Source organism: Diabrotica virgifera, chromosome 7, assembly GCF_917563875.1.
Source record: "Diabrotica virgifera virgifera chromosome 7, PGI_DIABVI_V3a".
Taxonomy (NCBI): Eukaryota; Metazoa; Arthropoda; class Insecta; order Coleoptera; family Chrysomelidae; genus Diabrotica; species Diabrotica virgifera.
In genome coordinates this window covers 31,420,275-31,445,184 of record NC_065449.1, presented here as the reverse complement: position 1 = coordinate 31,445,184, position 24,910 = coordinate 31,420,275, and the positions used below count along the sequence as shown (strand labels likewise).

General features: G+C 31.7%; 1 protein-coding gene across 2 annotated transcripts in view; it reads left to right on the top strand.

Moving 5' to 3' along the window:
* Positions 1–22,145, top strand: part of LOC114332959 (chromosome-associated kinesin KIF4) — a 137,796-nt gene extending 115,651 nt beyond the window's left edge. For both annotated transcript variants that reach the window (XM_050655196.1, XM_050655197.1), the window contains exons 18-20: positions 9,638–9,789; positions 10,602–10,654; positions 19,994–22,145. In XM_050655196.1, the coding sequence (XP_050511153.1) occupies positions 9,638–9,789; positions 10,602–10,654; positions 19,994–20,063 (275 nt within the window). In that variant the 3' untranslated portion in view covers positions 20,064–22,145. The remainder of the gene's footprint in view (positions 1–9,637; positions 9,790–10,601; positions 10,655–19,993) is intronic.
* Positions 22,146–24,910: the final 2,765 nt, after the last annotated feature.

The following is a 24,910-nucleotide window of genomic DNA, read 5'->3' as shown; positions in this document are numbered from 1 at the left end:
TTTTAAAGTAGAAGACTTTAAAATGATATTGCCAATATTTATGAGTTGCGTTCCTGGGACGACTTTACTGAAAGATAGTTCATTCGATTACATGAAATCAACCCCAACTCAAGAATATCCGTCACAAAAAAATCATAGCATGTGATCTGTCTTTAAAAAGACAACCACATGCAACGGTGACATTAAAATTCTCGCGTTAGAGATCTTATAGTAAATCACGAGGGAAAACCAGGAAAAACCTCGTGATACTATCCCGACATCGTAAGTATTTGGTCTTACATTTAATTTACTCTCAAAATTAATACCAAATTCTGACTTTACTATAATTTTGTTTAAATTATAAATAATATCAATAATACATGGGTATATAAGTAATACTAAAATATAAAATATGTACTAACTCGACTATTGACTTACTAATTGTGGTATTTTCTTTCTATTGACTTCCTCTTTCAGTATGGGTATCCACATCCTACTGCATTCCACCGAGGAATTTGCGACACAATTGGTTTCGTTTAGCATAATTAGAGCCGCTTCTTTGATTTTTCTCTTTTTACTATCTGTTTCTTTCAGGACTATACTTGAATCTCTCCACTGAACTCTATGTTCATTATCCCATGCGTGTTGACATATTTGAGATCTATCAAATTCTCTATTTTTAATATAAGATTGATGTTCACTTATTCTAACGTTTAATGGTCTTGATGTTTCACCTATATAAAACTGTTCGCATTCACAAGGTATTTTATAAATACAATTCTTTGTCCTTTCTTGTTCATTGTTAGGTTTAGTTTTAGATAGAATAGATCTCAATGTGTTGGTTGTTTTGAATGTTGTTGAAATGTTGAATTTATTTCCTATTGTTTTAATTTTCTCGGATAGTCCTTTTATGTATGGTATTGATATTTTCCTCGTATTATTTCTTGTGAATGTTGTAGGATCCCGTTCTATGTTGTTCTGTTCCATTCGATCCAATCTTGACAATTCCTTATTTATAAACGATAAAGGATAATCATTTTTTAATAAAACAGATGTTAAGAATTGTTTTTCTTCTAAAAAGGAATTTTCGTTAGAACAAGTAATTTTGGCTCTATCATATAAGGATTTTATGATTCCCTTTTTAACGTTGATGTTGTGATTTGATTTGTAATTGAGATATCTGTTGGTATGTGTTGGTTTTCTATACACTTGAGTCTCATATCCAGTATCCTTCTTTAAGACTAAAACATCGAGGAAAGGCAGGGTGTTATTATATTCCTTTTCCATTGTAAATTTTATTGTCTCTTCTTGATCGTTTATAATATTCAGGAATGTATCCAACAATTCTGATCTATGAGGCCAAATTTATTTTTTATTGAACAAGACATCGTAAGTATTAAAGATTTGCTTTTCGGAATGATATCAAATTCTGATTTTGATCGAATTATTTTTAGTTTACACATAATTTATCAAAATTCATATCAGAAACAAAGAAATATACATTTAAATAAATTTAATATTCTTTTAGAACAAAATAGTATACATACTTTTGATAACCTAAATAGAAATAATGACATATTAGCGACAGTTGTCAATCTATCAAATAGACAGTTAAATGCAACGGAGAATTTGGTATTGTCAAAGGGTTTAAACTATGCTGTTACTCATCCATCTATTCCAAAATTAGACATAATTAGTTCAGTGGAAAAAATATCACAGTGTTTACCAACTCATGAAAAAGAACAGTATAGGGTACTATGTAAACTTGAATTGGAAAAGACAAATCAAATTGAACAGAACATCAGTAAAGAGGAAATTAAAGCTTTAAAAACTTTAAAAAATGATGACTCCATAACGATCCTACCAGCGGATAAAGGAAATGCAACTGTAATAATGGATAAAATACAATACGAGGACAAAATTACAGATCTAATTACAAATGGACCTTATACCAAATTAACGAAGGATCCAACGAAAACACTGGAAAACAAAATCTATAGAACTTTATTCAAATTTAAAAATGATCTAACATACTATCAAAGAAAATTAATTACACCTCATTACAGTAAGTCACCACATTTTTATGGAGTACCGAAAATTCATAAAGCGAACATACCACTTAGACCCATTTGTAGTACCATCAGTTCGCCTTGTAGTGAACTATCAAAATTTTTATTAAACATTATAAAACCATTTGCTAATAATGATGACACATTTATAAAAAATACAAAACATTTTGTAAACAAATTATCAACTATTGAGTTTAATCCAAATAATATTTTAGTAAGTTTTGACATAAACAGTTTATTTACAAATGTGCCATTAGATAAAACTTTAAACATAATCAAAACGAAATTAGAGAATGATGATACATTGACAACTAGGACAAAACTAAATGTATCAGCTATAATGGAGTTATTGACATTATGTACTAATAATACCTATTTTCAACTAAATAATGAATTTTATAAACAAAATTTTGGTCTAGCAATGGGCTCCTCTTTATCTCCATTATTGGCTAATATATTTATGGAGGATTTCGAAACTAATATCATTTCTAAACAAAATTTAAAACCCACTGTATGGTGGAGATATGTAGATGATGTGTTTTCAATATGGCCTCATAGATCAGAATTGTTGGATACATTCCTGAATATTATAAACGATCAAGAAGAGACAATAAAATTTACAATGGAAAAGGAATATAATAACACCCTGCCTTTCCTCGATGTTTTAGTCTTAAAGAAGGATACTGGATATGAGACTCAAGTGTATAGAAAACCAACACATACCAACAGATATCTCAATTACAAATCAAATCACAACATCAACGTTAAAAAGGGAATCATAAAATCCTTATATGATAGAGCCAAAATTACTTGTTCTAACGAAAATTCCTTTTTAGAAGAAAAACAATTCTTAACATCTGTTTTATTAAAAAATGATTATCCTTTATCGTTTATAAATAAGGAATTGTCAAGATTGGATCGAATGGAACAGAACAACATAGAACGGGATCCTACAACATTCACAAGAAATAATACGAGGAAAATATCAATACCATACATAAAAGGACTATCCGAGAAAATTAAAACAATAGGAAATAAATTCAACATTTCAACAACATTCAAAACAACCAACACATTGAGATCTATTCTATCTAAAACTAAACCTAACAATGAACAAGAAAGGACAAAGAATTGTATTTATAAAATACCTTGTGAATGCGAACAGTTTTATATAGGTGAAACATCAAGACCATTAAACGTTAGAATAAGTGAACATCAATCTTATATTAAAAATAGAGAATTTGATAGATCTCAAATATGTCAACACGCATGGGATAATGAACATAGAGTTCAGTGGAGAGATTCAAGTATAGTCCTGAAAGAAACAGATAGTAAAAAGAGAAAAATCAAAGAAGCGGCTCTAATTATGCTAAACGAAACCAATTGTGTCGCAAATTCCTCGGTGGAATGCAGTAGGATGTGGATACCCATACTGAAAGAGGAAGTCAATAGAAAGAAAATACCACAATTAGTAAGTCAATAGTCGAGTTAGTACATATTTTATATTTTAGTATTACTTATATACCCATGTATTATTGATATTATTTATAATTTAAACAAAATTATAGTAAAGTCAGAATTTGGTATTAATTTTGAGAGTAAATTAAATGTAAGACCAAATACTTACGATGTCGGGATAGTATCACGAGGTTTTTCCTGGTTTTCCCTCGTGATTTACTATGAGATCTCTAACGCGAGAATTTTAATGTCACCGTTGCATGTGGTTGTCTTTTTAAAGACAGATCACATGCTATGATTTTTTTGTGACGGATATTCTTGAGTTGGGGTTGATTTCATGTAATCGAATGAACTATCTTTCAGTAAAGTCGTCCCAGGAACGCAACTCATAAATATTGGCAATATCATTTTAAAGTCTTCTACTTTAAAATGTATCATATGTATCTGAATTGCCGATATAAATGAGTCAAATTAAATAAATTATTAGAAGAATTTTTTTACTAAGCAACAACATTTTTGTTTATATTAATAGTATTTTGTATTTTGACAACGGCACCCGATTTGGGCGTCGAAACGTTAATAAAAATCATTTTTTAATAATATTGTGGCTCATTTCCCATTCTAAATAGTTAAAATTGTAAAAATGCCACAAGAAAATAGCTTCAGAACAACATTATAAGTAGTGTCACACTATTCTTAATGTCTTCCAGTTCTTCTGATGAAAACGCCAATATAACAGTGTCATCACTATAACTTAGGTTTTTGATTTTTCTTCCTCCTATGCCATTCACCTTGTCATTCCTCAAAAACTTGACGCATAATGTGTTCAGTATATATTAAATAGAATGGGGGATATTATACATTCCTGTCGAATTCCAGATTTTATTTTTTTTTAAGTTTTTTGAAACTACAATATTAACTTTTTTAAGTATATGCCACATTTTATCCCATTTTACATTATGGAAGGCCTTGGAATAGTCAACAAAGAAAAATATGTTTCTATGTTAAACTCTAGAGATTTTTCGATAATTTGACGAATATTAAGAATGGGTCAATCCATGCCAAGTGGTCCAATATAAATTAAGATGGTTGCTTGACTATTTTTAATATTTTTTATTTTTCTACCTTTTAAACTTCAGTCTATAGGGACTACAGAATTCCATTTATTTTATTTTTAAAAAATTTAGTTTGCCGATGACGGCCATTTTTGTTAAAGCGTATCGATCATTTTCACGGAAAAGATGGCTTCGCTCTTTAGCCAATACTTTCACTGAGTTTTGTCCTAGAACAATAAATCAAAAACCAAACTTTTTAGAAAAGTATGCTCTAAAAACGGTTTTCAGCATTTTTTTAACAGCATAAGGCAAGCCGATAATGGTTTGTAATTTTTGTCTTCAAAAGACATACGTACATACTTTAAATAAAAAAAAAGTTTGAGCTTTGAGACTTGAGTAAATTTTTTCAAAAAAAATCTCGAAAATGTAATTTTTTGAAAATTCTCAAAGTTTGACCCCTTATATCTCGGAAGGGCACGGATGAAAAAATTTGAAATTCGGCTGAATGTTAGCCCCTAGCAAGTAGAATAAGGAATAAAAACAACTTTGCGATACCGTCTGGGTTTTTTATGGTATTTCCACTATGATCTGTGTCTGTGGTTTGAATTCTCTCGCTAGGTATTTGCCTTTTGAGAAAAGTTCTCTAGATTCTTGGCGGCCAGCATGTTCCTCTAGTTGTGCACATATAGTTTTAATATAATTATTTTTGTCCCTTCTTCACAAGTGTTTTATAGTTGTATTTATGGTGTCTATTTCTTTTTCTATTCAATTTGATGTGTCGTTTCTAAGTTTTCGTCTGTCTTCTACAAGGTTGAGTCTCTTCAGTCATCCAATGTTTTTTCTTATCTATGTTTTCTTTGGGGTTTGTGTTGTTGATGGCTTCAGTGATCAACCTCTTTGTATATTCCCACGTCTTGTCAGGGTCTCCGGTAGTCACTTGTAGGTCAGCTTTTGCTAGTATTTCTCTAAACGTTTCTGGGTGTTTTGGAACCAATTTTTGTCTTTTATTTGCAATTTTTTTACTGTGCAACTTAATGCGAAATTCTGCTTGTAACATTTCGCCGCTTCGCAAGAACGTAGGCTTAAGTCAAAACTTGACGAAATTGACTTATTAATGCAGATCTACTAAAAATAAAAGTATCTATCGCGTGAATAAAGACCTAAGACGTTAATAATAATAGTCGCTAAGAGATGACACCAAGTGTCTATATTTGTTTAGTGCGAAATTAGTTAAAACTTAACATTTTCGTATGAATACAGATACAAGCTAGTTACGCCGCAGAATAGCGCAGAATGTGAAGCAATTTGTGTGTTTATTTCTCGTCAAGGAGACCGATCTTATACTTACGATTAGTTTTTGTGAAAATTCTCTCTAAAATAAGGACCCTTTTTGTAGTTAGGTCAGCATTTTAACAAAGTTGAAGTAAATGTTTCTGAGGAAAAATACTCAAATGTAATAGGGGTTAACAAAAACACTTTATAAATTTATCTAGTTATCACAGTTTGTATTTAGATATATTTCTAACAAAGTTGTATGGGTAATTTCTTTAAAGTAACAACTTATTCGGAGTTATGCTCATAATCATGTCCATAAAATTTTAAAATGCCTCTCCTCTAAAGTCGTCTTTTTTGACTTAAGCCTACGTTCTTGCGAAGCGGCGAATTTATGGTCAGACCCACAGTCTGCAGCTGGTTTTCTCTTCGGTTACTGAGCTTCTCCATCATTTAGTGACAGGAATATAACTTCTTCTAAATGAACCCATCTTCTAGAGATGTTGGCGACCACATTGACCCATCTTATTCTATTCACAGCAACTCGAAATAGATCAGTTGACGTTAGACCAATCCACTTCCTAAGATTGGCCAGCCAGGATATATGTCCACGTCCAGGGCCTGTGGGAAATTTACAAGGCAGGTCAAAGCTAAAAAAGCAGGCTTGGAGTACAGAAGACATATTGGATTTGATGGAACAACGGCGATTAGCGAAAAACAACGAAACACTTTATAACAGCATACAAAAAGAAATTCGACTTAAAATACGAGAAGCAGAGTCAACATCTAGCCAAACAGTGTCAAGACATTGAAAAACTTGAAAACAAATATGACACATTTAACATGTATAAAAAAGTGAAAGAAGCGGTTGGTATCTTTAATAAGAAACAAACTGCATTGCTACAAGATGAACATGGTAAAGTAATATTTGAAGTAGAGGACAAACTTAAAGAATGGGAAAATTACGTTACGAACCTATTCGAAGACGATAGGAGTAGTTCACCACCCGATATTACTAACTGCGACGGACCCCTAATAACACGCTCTGAGGTAATAAAAGCCATACAATCATCAAAAGATGGCAGAGCGACTGGTCCTGATGAAATTCCAACTGAAATATACAAGCTTACAAATGATAGCAATGTTTTAGAGGCTATAACTTCGTTTTTCAATACCATTTATACCAGCGGACAACTTCCTAATGGCTGGTCTAATTCACTGTTTATAGCTCTACCTAAGAAGACAACAGCAAAAACCTGTGCTGATTATAGAACCATCAGTTTGTTAAACCATTTATTAAAAATTTTTCCGAAGGTAATACATGGTCGTGTCGTATCTACAATAAATGCGAGGAATACCTGGATGACACACAGTTTGGTTTCCGTAACGGGTTTGGAACGAGAGAGGCATTGTTTGGAATGAACGTACTTGTTCAAAGATGTCGAGATATATCTGTAGACATATACTGTTGTTTTATTATTGACTTCCAAAAGGCATTTGATCGTGTTAAGCACTCTATATTGATCGAAGCTGTAAAAGACGTAGGTTTGGACGGCAGAGATGTTCGAATAATTGCAAATGTATATTGGAATCAAACAACATCAGTTTTAGTAGATGGTGTGGAATCACAGGCTCTTAATATTAAAAGAGGAGTACGGCAGGGATGCCTCTTGTCACCACTGCTTTTCAACGTTTACTCCATAATTTTCAGAAGAGCTCTTTCCGAAAAACAAGAAGGAATACTTGTGAACGGTGAAGTCATCAATAATTTGCGATATGCGGACGATACAGTACTCCTAGCTTCTAGTCAAGAAGATCTGCAAACACTACTTGATAGTGTCGTTGAGAATTGTAGGGAGGCAGGTCTGGATCTGAACATATGGAAAACCAAAATACTCGTAATAAGTAAACAGCAGCACATAACGCTGGTACCTATGATTAATGTGATTCCTAGTACATTTCCAGTGAAAATAATATCTGGTTGTACGTGTTGGCGATAAAATTTATTTTTTATGCGTGTCAGCGAAAATTATAACTCCCAAAATATTTATAATGAAAAGATTTAGTTCATAATAGATGCCGACGAAAACAATTATTTCCCTTTCTGTTTCTGTTTCTACCGATGAAAACAATTATTTCTGAGAACTTTTAGTAATTATAATTTTCGTGGACCCACAAACAGAAATGATGTTGTTTGCTGATACTCCTCAAAAAGTAAATTTTTTCGCTAACACTTTATTAGGGATTATAATTTTCATAATCATATAACCGAAAATAATATTTTTCGCGGCGTTCATTGAAAGTTCTATTCTTACCAGCATTTTTCGGAGTTATATTTTTCGTAGGCGGCGGCGATAAAACCGTCTATATATGTAAATAATACCAAACTTGAGCAAGTCGATAAAATCGACACGGCGAAATTAGATCTAGGATAGAGCAGGCTAGAGCCGCTTTTAGAAGGATGTCCAAGGTGTTATGTAACAGAGACCTAAAATTGGCATTGAGGATCCGCCTACTTCGCTGCTACGTGTTCTCGGTCTTACTTTATGGTGTCGAGTCCTGGACTGTGAATAACATCGATCTAAATCGCCTTGAGGCTTTCGAAATGTGGTGCTATAGAAGAATTTTAAAAGTTTCCTGGGTGGAAAAGATTCGAAACTCCACAATACTAGAACATCTCAGCAAAACTACTGAGATCATAAAAAGCATCAAGCAGAGAAAGCTGGAGTACTTCGGACATGTAATGAGAAGTCCCAAATATAGGTTGCTACAAAATATTATGTAAGGAAAAATACTATTTAGGGTGGCAGTGAATAAAATTAGGATAGCTATGATGCTAACCAACGTTCTGAAAGGACATGGTACATAAAGAAGAAGAAGTCCAGGGCCTCTCTTGTCCTCAATATTGCCTTGTAGACTAAACTGTAGTAGTCGGTATTTATTATTACGCATAATGTGGCCGAAGTGGTAATTTCTTTACCTTTTCTTAGCCTCTGGAGAATAGTTATCTTAGTTGTGTGGTGTATATACGAGACCCTCAACATACGTCGGTAGCAACACATTTCAAGCACCTCTAATCGTTTTATGGCATCTTCTGTAAGACTGCAGCTTTCTACTCTGTAGAGGAGGACACTAAAGACGTAACATCTAATAATTCTTATGCGTGTATTGATACTTAAAGATAAGTTACAGAGAATCTTCGTAAGACTGTTAAAAGAGCTTCTGGCTTTTTCAATACGAGTTTTTATTTCGTAGCTATGATCCCAAGTATCTATTGCAGCCCAGATAGTATATTTTCTGTACTCTTTCTAACGGTGTGTTGCTTATTGCAATTTGGGCGTTTATGTTGGTGTTCTTACTAACGGTCATTATTTTTATCCTCTTATGATTTAGTTTTAGGGCGTATTATTTGTTACATGCTTCTACAACATTATCATCATCCTTTGGAGCCCCTGTGCACTAGCTGCCAGCAATACTGTATCGTATAAGTTGTCCATTTACTGCAATACCATCTTCTGAGTCGTCCAAAGCCTCTCTAAAGATATTTTCAGAGTATATGTTAAATAATGCCGGTGACAGTATGCACCCCTGTCTAACTTCTTTTACGACTGTGAAGATTTCGGACAGTTCATTTTCAAATCGAACTGTTGCTTTTTGTTGGAGATATAAGTTTGAGACCAGTCTTACATCCTTACCATCGAGTCCTGATGTTTTTAGGATATCGATTAGTTTTCTCGTATGGGACAAGAATATAACAAACAAACATAATATCGGAGTGATATTAATCCTTTATATATTTTTTAGAATTTCCAGATGATTCCAGGCCGTCTAAAAGATCTTCTGAAGGTAGTTGTACATGTAAAAAGTCATGCAAAGGCAGATGCGGTTGTTTCAAGATGGGCAAATCATGTCAACCTACCTGTAAATGTGATGAACAGTGCGAAAACAGGGAAAAGGTGAGGTTTTTTTAATGTCATTTTAGTTCACATTATATTATAACATTATTTACTATATTTAACACATTCACGGATACATCTTCAGCTTCACACAGTCATATCCCTTTATAAGTTTCTGCATTTGCAGTCGTGTCCATGAATGTGTTAATGGGAATTAATTACAATTTCAGTTAAAAATACGTTTATTTTGACGTTTCGATTTCCACTGCGGAAATCATTCAAATCATTCTTAATAACAAATTTTTTCTTGTTTTCTTTTATACCACTATATATAAAGACATGATCATTTTGTGTTTTTACCATTCCTTGTCCTTTTTTCTTAGTTTCAGTTATTGTCAGTATATCTGGTCCTGTTTCTTCAAACTCCATCGCCAGTTTGTTTTATTTGCCTTGTAGACTTCTAATATTCCAGGTTCCCAGCTCCCATATATTTTTTTCTATTTTCGTTGTTTCTTTCTTTATCTTTTTTTTTGCACTTCTCTTTCTTGTCCATTATGATGTATTGTACCTACATGTATCCTTATCCATTGCCATGTTCGTTACCTCATAAATCCAATCATTTACTCTTAGTTTTTTGGTTTTTTGTAATTTTCCTTCGTTCCTGTTCCATTTCCATTCTTCCTTTCCTATTATTAGTTTGTTCTAGATTCTTCTCACTAGATTCCCTTTCATTTTTTCTTCTTTGTCTGATTTCTTTCGGCATTTCTCTTTCTGTTGCAGTTAGGTCGTGATTAATATATTATATATGCGTTGGTCTCTAATTTTTTTTATTATAGTTTAACCACAATTTAACACAAAAATTTCTTTTACAGAGCGAAAACGCGTATTTGAAAGAATCTGATGATGATGTTTTTATGAAACCAAGGTAAGAAATAGTGTAGTTACTGATGTAGTAAAAAGATATACATTTGAAACATATGAAAAATATATACATACTCGTCTTGAAAGTTTCTAATGGATCCTATTTTCGATCTATTATATTTATACACTGCACCTGCATATTCACATAGAAAACGGGCATCCCAAAAAATGGGTCATTTTTAATGTCTCGTATCTCCTAAACCTGTTGTCCGATTGTAGTCATTTTTTAAATATGTTATAGCCTCATTCTTTGACAATATGTCTGTAATAATATTATTGCTAAACAAGTAAATTTTCAACGTATACCGGGTGTACGAATCAAACTATGTGTTTTTCTCAAAGTTTGCAACAACCTGTGGAATATTCTAGCATTTATAAAATACTGAAATTAAAACCGAACTATAGCCTCAGGTTTTCTTAACATTATGTTTTTTGATTCATTCGCTTATGTTGGATAATATAAAAGTTAGGTACTTTAACAGCTAGCCATGTTCTTCATCACTACAGGGTGTTTCTAAATAAGTGCGACAAACTTTAAGGGGTAATTCTGCATGAAAAAATAATGACTGTTTGCTTTATAAACATATGTCCGCAGGGTTGAAAAAAAACATGTTTTTTTAATTTTATACGAAACACATGTTTTTTTGTTTTAAACATCTTTTATTGTGTTTTTAAATTTTATGTTTTAAACAAATAAAACATGTTTCAAACACATGTTTTTTTATTTTTAACATTTTTTTGTTTTAAACATGCGTTTTTTATTTTAAATTGTATGTTTTGAACAAATAAAACTTAGAAAAAAACATTGTTTAAATCATATTTTCTTAAACATAATAGATAAGAAAACCAATTATTGCAATTAGGAGCTATCGCGTGGGGGAACCCCAGACTTACTATTTATAAATTCGCATTGCAAGTTAGCTATTATTGCAAAAACGTCTACTGTAAGTTATTTTGTGGTGTTTAGTATTTTTTTGAAACATGCAAATGGCGAATTGTTATACATGATACGAAGGAGCGTATGGAAATGGCTTTGATCCCAGCTCATTTTTTGGCAAATTTGCTTAAATAGCGCTTAAGTGGAAATAAACTTACCATCCATCCATTATAAATTATCATCCAGGAGCATTGTCAATTATTATTAATTACCAGGCAAAGTGTGCACTAGGGTGGATCGAAAAATCGAAGTTTCGAAAACTGTTTTGGAATAGTGCGCAAAAGTTGCCAATTAGTATTACAAACCTAATCTTTATTTGCGATTTTTCAAAAAAATTTCATCTTCTGCCCTCTACCGGGGGTTGAAAAATAAAAAAAAAATAAAAAATACGGACTTATGATTTTAAATGAAAAGTTAAGTAATAAGTACATGTTATTATTATAAAAATGATATCCCATTGAAATATTTTTTAAATATGTCATATTTATTCTTCTACCCAGTCCCTACCCTCCCCCTTAATTTTGATTATTAATTTTGATTATCTATTGTTTGTAGTCTTTTTTGGACTCAAATTTTGGCATATCTTTGCGCGAATCAATTTTTGTTTTGATAAAATTGTCTCTTTTTTGTGATCCAAGAACCGATGAAGATGCTTCAGTTACGAGCTTCACGATTCTCTCTACAGATTGGGTGTTACAGGGAAATATAGCAATGTCAATGATTTTCTCAGGAGATCTGGAAATAATGTTTTTCAAATCCTCTATTTTCAAACCTTGAAGCAATAGAGGGCAAGTTATTTTATTGTTTTGTCAATCAATAACATCAATATCATCTGCTTCAAAATTAATTTGTGGACTAATAAATGGTCGGATGCTAGATGAATCATTATTGGCCTTAGTTTTTGCATTGAGAATGCGACTCTTTTATATGCGGGCGAGTGTCATGCAGCATGAATAGCAGAAGATTTTCCGGATGTACAAAATAGGCATTTCTTTGAATTACAGGGTCTATAAAACTTTTCAAATTTTGCTCTAAGTATCGACTACGCTTAATTGTTTGTAAAACATGCTTTGCACCATTCACACATGATGAATTGCATTTGATCTGAAACCATAAAGGAGCATATACCGTGACAATCAATTTGGTCAGCTCCTTTAATTCTGATGTTGGATTTTCAGTGCTAACATAAAGACGTATAATGCGATTCGCCAACATTAGCCATCGGGAATGACTTAACTTTCCAGGGCTTTGGTTTAATAAATCCACAGAAAATTCTCCTGCGACACAAATTTATTTGAAACAAATATTTCTGATCGGCACTTAAGTCAATTAAATCTACTTCTGGTAACTCACAGTCAATAATGTCACAGTTTACAACCGGCATATTTTCGCAATGCACTATTTGATTTCCTACAGTTCCTGCAAAAGCTCTTAGACCTTGAGTTTGACCGTCAAGCTTTTGGAAAAGATGCTGTAAAGGCAATTCATTAGCGGGAAGCTGACAGATAAATATTTGTAAAGGGCGGCCTAACTTTAACTCTAGTTGAGAAATTATACCATTTTTTCTTCCGGTATTTACCACAGTTCCGTCATATCCTTCTACCACTAGTTCTTCTAGATTATACCTATAACTCTCTAAAAAGTTCACAATACTTTGACAAATGCTTAGAGCCGATCCAGTAAGGGGTACTGCGTGACCTAAAAATGTGGAGCCTGGCTCTTGAACAAATGAAACGTGTTCTTCGAGTGCGGTTCTTCTGTGGGGCTTGCCTTCAATATTTTCTTTCCTTCCCTCAAAATATATGGCATTCAAAGTTTTGGGGGAATTTTGCATAAAACCTTTTCTTCATTGATCTCTTGCTCTTCTCAGTTTGTTTCTTGAAAGTCCAAAGTCGCAGCACCCCCGCACCACGAAGATGGGACCAATATACTAAACAAACCAGGGCCGCCATGCCAGAACCGGGCTTCTGTTAATAATGCCAATAAATTGTTTTTTTCGTTTTTCAGAAGCCTGTAGAGGACAAAAGATGAAATTTTATCCAAAAGTCGTAATAATACTTTCTTATTGTCATTACTAAAGGTAAAATTTGGTGGGTATTCCATTTCAATTTGTCAATTTTTTTTAATTTGTGATTATTAGTCCAACATTTTTTTTTCGTTTTTCAAAGGCCGGTAGAGGGCAGAAGATGTAATTTTATCAAAAAGTTGTAATAACACTTTTTTATTGTCGTTACTAAAGGAAACTTTTGGTGGGTATTCCAAATCAATATGTCAATTTTTTAAAAATATTGCGATAATCGATCCACCCTAGTGTGTACCCTTTAAACCATATGGGTGGTTCGCCAAAATAAGCGGCATATTGTGTAACTCGCTTTTTTCTTAAGTCCTTTACATACTGTGTTTCAAATTATGTAGCCAAAGTTAAGTTATACAATAGACGAATGTACGCCACTTAACATTAATTAAAAAAAAAGTATTTTTACAAGCATTTTATGCAATTTTAATGTCAAAATATCAACTCCGAGGCTGTAACCCACCTTGTTTTTTGATCTGTTTTATAGTATTACACACTGAAAAGTTACAAAAGTGCAGATTATTTTATTAATAATTAATTAAAAACCCAATGTAATTTAAAACTGTCAAATTAATAACTTTCATTTTTAAAATTAAACCATAAAAATCTACTACTAAAAACTGTAACCAACTTTGTGCATCAACACCGAGGCCTCATGAAAATATATGAAAATTTAGGCCAAACTGCACTCTACTGTATGGCAGGCAGCTTGACAAGAGAGGAACGCTTCAGTCTAACCCAAATTGTGAAAGAAAGTGGACGAACATAATATAGTTAAGCGATAGAAATTTTTTCAAGGTGTCTTAAGCTAAGCGTATGTTTTTATACAGTCAACACCGAAGCCTTCGTAAAAGCCTCATTTTGCTAATTTTTTAATATGCTTTTCTTCTAAGTATGCGCTATAAAGTTTTTTTGGCACACGATGAATAAAGCAGAATTATTTTTAATATTTGTAGAAAGTAGAATTAAAAATTATGAAATTATCAACACCGAAGCAATCAACTCCGAAGCCTAGTCGTGCCTCGGAGTTGTTGAAAGTGTGTGAGTGGTCATTCTTAAACTAAAAAAATACAATTTAAATTTAGTCTGATATAGGAAAAGGGTTACTGTTTAAGCTCTCAAGATGTTTCGGTCGGTTTGGTAAGATTATCTTCTTTTTATAGAAAATGGCTCGTATACACTGGAGTACGACGGAAAAATGATGGCGAAAACCCCCAAAATCGTTAAATAAAGATTTTACGAAAGAAAATAATATTTTATGCAGCTATGCTTATTCCGTATGAATATACCATTTTGGGTAGTCTTTTCTAATATTGATAAAAGAGAAATCTGTCTATGTAGGTACCTACATTATTTGAAAACATGAAGCTCATGTGTGGAAGCGGATAACAAATCATTATGTTGCGGAGAAAAGATACAAGAATGTATAGAAAGGAAACGCCAAGATTGTGTTCAAAAGCAGATTAGATTTTTGAAGTTAAACGGAAAAGACACGGCTACATATTGGAAAGTTTTGTCAACACGAAGGCCGGTCTAAATCAACTCCGATGCAATTGATATTTTACCTATTTTTCATGTTTTTTAGTAGTAGTTTATATCAAAATGGAAGTGTTTTGTATAGTTTTATTACATACCAATTTTTATTTAATTGTTACTATCACAAATTTCAATTAACAGAGAATTACGTCAACACTGTTGGACACTTAGTCAACATTTCCGTTTTTCGAAAAACATTTAAAAATGATCTCTGCTGGTATCATGGGTAAGTTGAATAGCTCATTTTATAAAAAATATTTGAAAATGAACTAATTCTAAACCATGTTTTAAAATAAATTTCTCTACCTCGAAAGTGCTGTCTATTTTGGCGAATCACCCATATACGTTATCTAAACATTTAATTGAGAATGTAATATGTACCTACCAGAGACTTGGTGGCGTTCTATGAAAAATATAAATACTACAGCATTGGAACTTGCTCAACATTCCTCACAGCTAATGCTTTGTCAACCAACATAGAAAGACTCTTCTCCTCAACATACGGTTTGTCATTCCAAACTACGTAATCAGCTAGGCAATGTCAAAGCTGCTAAGTTGGTTTCAATTTTTAAAGAGCTTAATTGCATCAGTGATGACGTGACTGATCAGATATCGGAATGATATTTTAGATTACTGTGAGACTGGAACAGTTTTGAGAAATTTATTAACTCTTGTATGCAAAATGTATGCAAAATTATTTTAATCAAGACAATAAAAAAAAATGCTTGTTTAATTTAAGTGTTTTAAACATGTTTTAAACAAAAAGTGTTTTAAACATATACACATGTTTAAAACATGTTGTAAACAAAATGTTTAAAACGAAACAAATGCAAGTGCTTCGTTTCCAAGATACAGGATGTTGAATTTTTTTTACAAACTGACAATTTATTTATTGCTCTAAAACCGGTTGAGATATGCAAATGTTATTGCGCATTTTTTGACATGCAATTAAGAATTTTTTATTCACCATTGGCGCATTGGCGCGTATACGGGTAATATGACCAATCATATTACCCGTATGCACGCCAATGGTAAATATAAAATTCTTAATTGTATGTCAAAAAATGTGCAATAACTACGTCTTAAAGCCCACCAAATTTCATTTGCATATCTCAACCAGTTTTAAAACAATAAATAAATCGTCAGTTTGTAAGAAAAAAATTCAACATCCCGTATCTCGGAAACGAAACATTTGCGGACATACGATTATAAAGCAAACGGTTATTATTTTTTCATGCAGAACTTTTCATGCACCCCTTAAAGTTTGTCACACTTATTTAGAAGCACCTGTACTGATGAAGAACATGGCTAGTTGTTAAAGTACCTAACTTTTGTATTATCTAACAAAAGCGAATGAATCAACAAGCAGAATGTTAAGAAAACCTGAGGCTATAGTTGGATTTTAATTTCAGTATTTTATAAATGCTAGAATATTCTACAGGCTGTTGCGAACTTTGAGAAAAAAACACAGTTTGATTCGTACACCCGGTATACAATGAAAATTTACCTGTTTAGCAACAATATTATCACAGACATAATATTATTGTCAAAGAATGAGGCTGTAACATATTAAAAAAATTACTAAAATCGGACAACAGGTTTAGGAAATACGAGACATCAAAAATTATCCATTTTTTGGGGTGCCCGTTTTCTCTGACGCGCAGTGTATATCTACAGTGGGTGATCAAATTATTAGAGCTACCTCAGAAAATTTAACTTTTTGTTTAATAATGGTATGTAAGTTTTTTCTTTGCGTTTGAAACTTCAGAAATTGATGCTGTTTTTCTGTTGGAGTGATTAGTGTTGGTGTTGAATAATAAAGGTTATAGTCCTTTCTTTAACGGTAAAATATTGCAAAACCTCTAAATTTTAAAGAACCGCTTGGATTGACATGAAATTTGGCATACACATAGCTAACAAGTCAAAGAAAAAAAGTGATATTGTGCCGATATGTGCTTTTGCCCTGGGGGTGGTTTTCACCCCCTTTTGGGGGTGAAAAAATATTCGTCCAAAGAAAGTCAGGAAATGGATAAACTGGCTAATTTTAAGTAACTTTTGTTCTATAGAGTTTTTTCACTAAGTCAATACTTTTCGAGTTATTTGGCAGTGAATATGTTCATTTTTTCAACAAAATAACCACGCTTTTAGACGGTTTTTCGCAAATAACTCAAATATTAAGTATTTTGTCGAAAAAACATTCCCAGCAAAAATATAGACTGTAAAAAACTAAAAAAAAATGGTGTATATATCACGTCTCTACACCTAGTAAAAGCAGAGTTATAGCTAATGAAAAATAGGTCCATATTCGTCAAATTCCAAATGGAATACTTTAACGTGAAATAACCAAAAATGAAGCACATTTCGGGGAAAACTCATTACAACTTATTTAAAGTGTTTAAAAAAGGTTCATTTTTGTTTTATAAAAAAAATTTCTAGCATCAAAATTAAACAAGTTACGCTCAAAATAAAGTTAGTACCTTTTGGTTTTGGTAAAAAAATCGAGAAAATCACCCCCTAATTAGTATCTTAAATGAATTTAATCGTTACGACTTCACAAGTTTCTTGACTCATGTATATATTGTTTATATGATCTGTAAGTTTCATCGGTTCAAAGTCCTTATTATTGAAAGGGCTGTAGTTAAAAGGGGTTGAACGAGTCACTGATGACGAATGTATTCAAATTTAGAAACACCAAATCTTAATCAATTTTTGTCTAACAGAAAAACAAAAAAATACATGATATTTAGAAAAGCAAATCTGACTTTTTTTATTTTTCGAGATTTTTGGTATCTCTAACATTTTTTAAGTTATTTTGAAAAAAAGCATATTTTTCAAAATTTTAATTTTTAAAAATTTTACTTTGAAACCAAATTTTTTTAAAAATAAGCACTTTGAATCGATGAAACTTACAGATCATATAAACACAACATAGTAAAATAATTTGTGGAGCGGTAACGATTAATTTAATTTAAGTTGCTAATTAGGGGGTGGTCTTCCCGATTTTTTTTTGCAAAAACAAAAGGGACCAACTTTATTTTAAGCGTAACTTGCTTAAATTTAATGCTAGAAACTTTTTGTAAAAACAGAAATAAAGCTTTTTTTAAACACTTTAAAAAAGTTATAATAGATTTTCCCCAAAAAGTGATATTTGATATTTCACGTCGAAATATTCTATTTGAAATTTGGTGAATATGAATCTATTTTTCATAGGCTATAACTCTGGTTCTACGAGATCCACAGACCTAACGCGTACACCATTTTTTTACTTTTTTATAGGCTATATTTTTGCTAAGAACGTTTTTTCGACAAAATACTTACTTTTTGAGTTATTTGCGAAAAACCGTCTAAAAATGTGGTTATTTTGTTGAAAAATGAACATATTCACTTGCAAATAACTCGAAAAGTGTTGACTTGGCGAAAAAGCTCTATAGAACAAAAGTTACTTAAAATTAGTCAGTTTACCCATTTCCGGACTTATTTTGGACATATATTTTTTCACCCCCGAGAGGGAGTGAAAACCACCCCCAGGGCAAAAGCACACATCGGCACAATATCACTTTTTTTGTTTGACATGTAAGCTATACGTATGCCAAATTTCATGTCAATCCAAGCGGTTCTTTAAAATTTAGAGTAAAAACCGTGAAAGAATGGACTATTATATTTGTGCTATTTTCCTTGGTGAGATGTCTTTGGCGTTTCTCATGATGTTCTGGTACGACAGGTGTAACGAACATGCAATGTTTGCTAAATTCACAAAAAAAATAGTATATGACTGTCAGAATATCACTAGAGAGCAATGGAAACTCTCAAAGTTTATAACTCTAAACACCAAGAATACAAAATAATATGCACACGAGTTGCAAGCTAAGCTGGAGAGCATTGACAAACAATGGCATCTGAGTCACTCATTGCCACGCACACTGTGTCTATTGCCAGACTATTTATTTCACTTTCGTAAATTGTTACCAGGTAATCAAATATCAAATGTAAACAAACAGACTTCCATCTGCTCTGTTCTATTGTCTTTGAACAATTCATTTATGTATTATGTCCATCTCTTTAATTTTTCGTTAGTACTCAACACAAGTTTCCCATTTCGTCGGTCTAATGCGCAAAGTCACAAATTGAAAATTTTACAGGAGAGACAAAAAACTTTTGAACAAAATTTAAAAAAGAGAAAATTGTCTAACTCCATGCAATACATAATTGACCAAAATTAGTTAAACAAAATATTTACGCAAACTTTCTACTTATATACTATATCCATATTAAAAATAATAGTCAAAATATATTTATTTACTTACATTTTCTAACGTTTTCAATCAAAACAACTTCAGAAACACGGACATAGGCAATATTCGTCTGAATGGGAAAGAACGTTTGGACTTCAGCAAAATTCGTTTAGCGAAATTGGCGGGAAATAAAAAAATAATGACGCTTGTGGGAACTGTCAGGCGATAGCTTTTACGGTCTACTACTAGATGACACCAAAAAACAATTTTCGGAAAAAATGGACTTAGGCAATTTGCGCATTAGACCGACGATTTGTTTTTCCCATTTGAAATACCTGTGCGCTGTCTAAATAGATCTGAACAAATTTATTAATTTGTTTTAATTTCCAAAGAAGTGTAGATTTACAAGTAGAATGCCGTAAGATAGATTTAAGTCTCAATCTCAGAAGGCGAAAAGTTTCAACAATCAAACGCATGTGGTTCAACTCATAATAATCATTTAACGTAGAGGTTTGGTTTCCCTTTATTTTCGTTAGTAATAACATTAATTTCTTTTCTTTTCAGCAATGATGAGAATGAGCTTCCAAGGAAACGGCAAAAAAAGAGGCTAAACATTTTTACCCAGAACGAATGAGAGAATGTATGTACAATGTAAATATTTTATCAATAAGTTATTTATTATGATTAACATTTTATTTGACTGACTTCTATTTGACTTTATTTGTATTTGACTTTGTATTTTAGTGTATGTGTATGTATGTATTTTAATTTTGTATAGTAGTTTATGAAAAATCCCTTTTACATTAGAATTATTGTTTGAACGCCTTATTGCAACATAATGATATGCCACAAAATTAGAAAACTGAAATATTAAGGTTTAAAGTATTAAAAAAATGTAAAAATATTAATTTAACTTTAAAAAACTATAATGTTATTGGATTGCGTTAATCATTAAAATGCATAAGCATGTTTATTATATTACGGAAAAACACATATTTACAAGAAAAATAGGGTTTATTAAAAAAAAAATGAGGCTTAACATGTTCTTAAATTTAAAGTCATAAAAAATAATAAAATTATGTATCAACGAGTTTCACTTCTTTATTAACCTTATCATTAGCTGATTATAAAAATTTTAGCTGATTATAAAAATAAAGGAAGTGAAAAAATTGTATATGTATTAAAGTGTGTAAAACTATTTTATTTCCTTAGCTAAGCGCAGTAAATTCCTAATCGTAGTAAATCTTAAAAACGTCAGATTTTCTACACAAATGTTTAATTTTAATAGAAGTATAAAAGTCCAAATATATATACAGGGTGTCTGCGTAACTTGGAACCATATGGGAAACTTTTTTAATATCAATTTTACGAAAAAAAGTGATTCTTCATAAAATGCTCTGGCATAGTCTAAAACCTAAGATGCAGTCATCAGATATCAAATTTTATCAATAATATACGAGGTGTGTCCAAAAATATGAATTTCGCTCAAGAGTAATGTGCCTTTATATTTCACAATATCAAAAATTGTTATTAAGAAAAGTTATTAAGAAAAAAAAAATTTTGAAAATTTTCATCACATTAGGGATACCCAACATCATTTTTATTTTATGATAACTCCGTAATTATTAATTTTGCGAAAAAAGTTATTCTTTATAAAAAATTCTGAATAGTCAAGAAACTAAGATGTAATCATAAGATATCATTTTTTTTTAAATTTTATACGAGGTATGTCAGAAAATATGAATTTTGCTCAAGAGTCAAATACCTTTATGAGTTTCACTTTATGATATGCATATAAATGAATATTGTTTACAAAACCATGGTAAGCCAAAAAAATAAGAAAACATTCTTATCTCACACTAAATTTAGACGAAAAATGCTACTGGGCCTATAGCGCAAAAACAGATGAACCACTTTGCAGCGCTACTCTGTGAATCCACAAAGTGGCTAAAACAGGCGATTTTGTAGCGCTAATGATTTTGTAATGGACGCCAGAGTGGCGAGGATCGGCGACAGTGGCTGGCCCTTGCTGGCCACTGTCGCTCGTTTGAAATGGCACCTTTAATTTACGGCTAATCATCGGAAGCTATTTTGTGGATCCACAGAGTGCGCTACAGAATGGTTCTGTCTGTTTTTGCGCATAGTCTTTGTCTGCTACACTGCCATCAATGGAATTTACATTTAAACTGTTGTTTTCGCTTGAATAGTCCATGTGGTGAGACCGCTGAAAAAATTTCTGATTCGGTTTCTTTGTGGATTCCTATTCAAAAATGTCCCCTTTAAACAAATCTGAAGGGTGTCGGGCGGAATTTTTGGGCAGCAATAATTGTTTAAATATTTTTTTTAAACAAATACAAAAGATCACGTTTTTTCGCTCTGGAACATATATTTTTAGGGTTTTTGGGTCATTCTAAACAAGAATGGTATCTTGTAATTTTTCTTAAAAATTGATAGTTTTCGAGTTATAGGCGATTTAAATACTGAAAAATGCGAAAATACGCATTTTCGAGGCTTAAAAACTCATATATAAATTAGTATTTTTGAGGTTGCCAGATACTTAGATTAAAGATTAAACATTCAGCTTCAAGATTCGGAAGAGTGATCGCGTCTAACCTTAATTTATACCGTTGTTTTTTAATTGTTAAATATGCGTGTTTATCCAATTTTTTTGGCGGTGCGGCGCCTGTTTCAAAAATCTATTTTCCTCCGAAAAATATTTTTTCTAGATTCTTTCGGATATTCTAAATAAAATAAGTTTCTTGACATTTTTCTCAAAAGTTAATAGTTTTAAAGTTATAAGCGATTTAAAATCTGAAAAAGGCCAAAAAACGCATTTTTGGATTTTAAATCGCTTATAGCTTTAAAACTGTTAACTTTTGAGAAAAATTTCAAGAAACTTATTTTATTTAGAATGCCCCAAAGAATCTAGAAAAAATATTTTTCGGAGGAAAATTGGAGATTTTTGAAATAGAGCGCGCCGCACCGGCAAAAAATCGGATGGACATGCATATTTAACAATTAAAAAACAATGGTTTAAATTAAGGTTAGACGCAATCACTCTTCAGAATCTTGAAGCTGAAATTATATAAGTATCTGGCAACCTCAAAAATACTAATTTAAATATGAGTTTTTAGGACTCGAAAATGTGTATTTTCGCATTTTTCAGATTTTAAATCGCCTATAACTCGAAAACTATCAATTTTTGAGAAAATTTACAAGATACCTTTCTTGTTTAGAATGACCCACAAAACTAAAAAATATATGTTCCAGAACAAAAAAACGTGATCTTTTGTATTTGTTTAAAAAAATTGTTTAAACAATTTCTGCCCAAAAATTCCGCCCGGCACCCTTCAGATTTGTTTAAAGGGGACATTTTTGAATAGGAATCCACAAAGAAACCGAATCAGAAACTTTTCCAGACGGGAGCGGTCTCACCACATGGACTAAACACTAAAGTTATAAGCCAAATTTTCTTTATAACAGCTCTAGGAATGACACCCATATCTCCATGTTCTGTGTAGGATGTTGCCATGGTATGAGTCTTTCCGGAGCCTGTTTGACCGTAGGCCAGAATTGTAACATTATAACCCTAGAAACAAACTCTTGGTACCCTTTATCCAGCACGTGTACGTGAAGTCTTTTTCGCATAAAAGTAGATAAGTAAGATGCAAAAAGTTTTTGTGGCTTAACACAGGTTTCTTAACACACATAAAAACTTCTTAACACACATAGAGCAAAATGGAGTTTTGGAAAATTGTGGTTGACCATTATGTTGCAGTAAGCTCTTTATAAATATGTAGTTCAACTTAAAAGTACTATTGTTGCTAGTTTTACTATTTCTACGAATATCCAGTTCTGACCTGGATAAGTTTGTTTCAAATAATTATGACTTTGTATACATACATTGAGATAGACAATACTGAAGATATAATGAAGATGGAGTAGAGCAATGGTAAAGGACATTTTGGCATGTGGTTGTCATCGTATACCCAAAAATGATTCTTATATTGATTTTATAACGTGTGTAAACATATGAAGAAGGTAACACCGGCTTAAGTTATAATACATAATATCGTCCGTTCGGATGAAAACTGTACAACCTCAAAATTTACAAACTTTTCAGGAGAGCATTTTTAAGATTTATCGGTAAATAAAATTTTCCACAATAAACATTGGCAGGTTTTTGTTTTAGTTTGTATTAGTTGTATCTTTTATATGTCGAAACAACATGAAAATATTTCAACCATATAAATAATAATAATAAAACAATTTTTTTTTAAATAGGATGTTTTGAATTTTGCTACTTTTTTAGAGAAAATATTATTAATTTCCATTATTATACAGATGTTTAAAAAGTACTATTATGATAAAATAGGGTATGTTCAATGAAAAACTAGGCTTATAAACAAATGTATATTCTCAAAAATATTATAACGTGTGTGTGTGTTTATGTTTTATTGGCACTGGTTTAAGCAACCAACTGGCCAGTCAATGTGTTTTGAATTCTCTCTTTTACAAAATATATGCTTAGTATCTAAATTTAAAACTATTAGTACTACTGTTTTTTTTACTCTGTTTCTTTTATTATTTTTTTTATTATATTTTTTAACATTTTTTTTTATTACATTTTTTATTTTTTTTTTAGTTTTTTTTTTTTGTATATTTTTTTATCGCGCTAAGACCTAAACCCGATTCAACCTCGCGGAGGTTTAGATCTTAGTAATTTTTTATTTTATTTAATTATTTTTTTTTTTTTTATTTTTTTTTCTTTTTTTCTCAGAGCTTTAATTTTAAACAATTGACATGGTTGTACAAAATTTTATAAACATCTAGATTGTTTGATTGTAAAAGGTATATAAGATTAAAAGGAAATTGTACATTAACTTGAACTAGATTGGCAAAAAAGTTTGATATTTCAATAAAATGTAAAGGACATTCTAACAGCATATGTTGTAGATCAGCTAGCTCTCCACATAAACATTCATCATTATCTACAAGTCCTATTTCTCTTTTGTAGACTGGAGTCAGACAGTGATTACTTCTTATTCGACAAATAGTTTTGATAAAGCCTTTGTTGGAAACTTGATTAAACCATGTCTTGATGGGAAGTGTAGGCTGGATTTTTTTGTAATAATTTCCTTTGTCTGAATTATTGTATTGTTCCTGCCATTTCGTCCGTTTGATAGATCTCATAATAGAAATTATGTCTCCCATAGGAAGTTGATAAGTATGCAGAGTGGATTCCTTCGTTGTTGCTTTTTTAGCCAGATCATCTACTATTTCGTTGTTTTTTATACCAATGTGTGCTTTTATCCAACACAATATTATATTTTTGCCCGATTTCAAAGCTTCACTGTTCATAATATTCAAAAATATTATAACAAATAGTAGGTAATATGGCACAAACCTTACAGTGAAATTTAGTCTTAGAAATGGGTGCACCGAAGGCAAAACCCTTTATTTAACAAAATCACATTTACT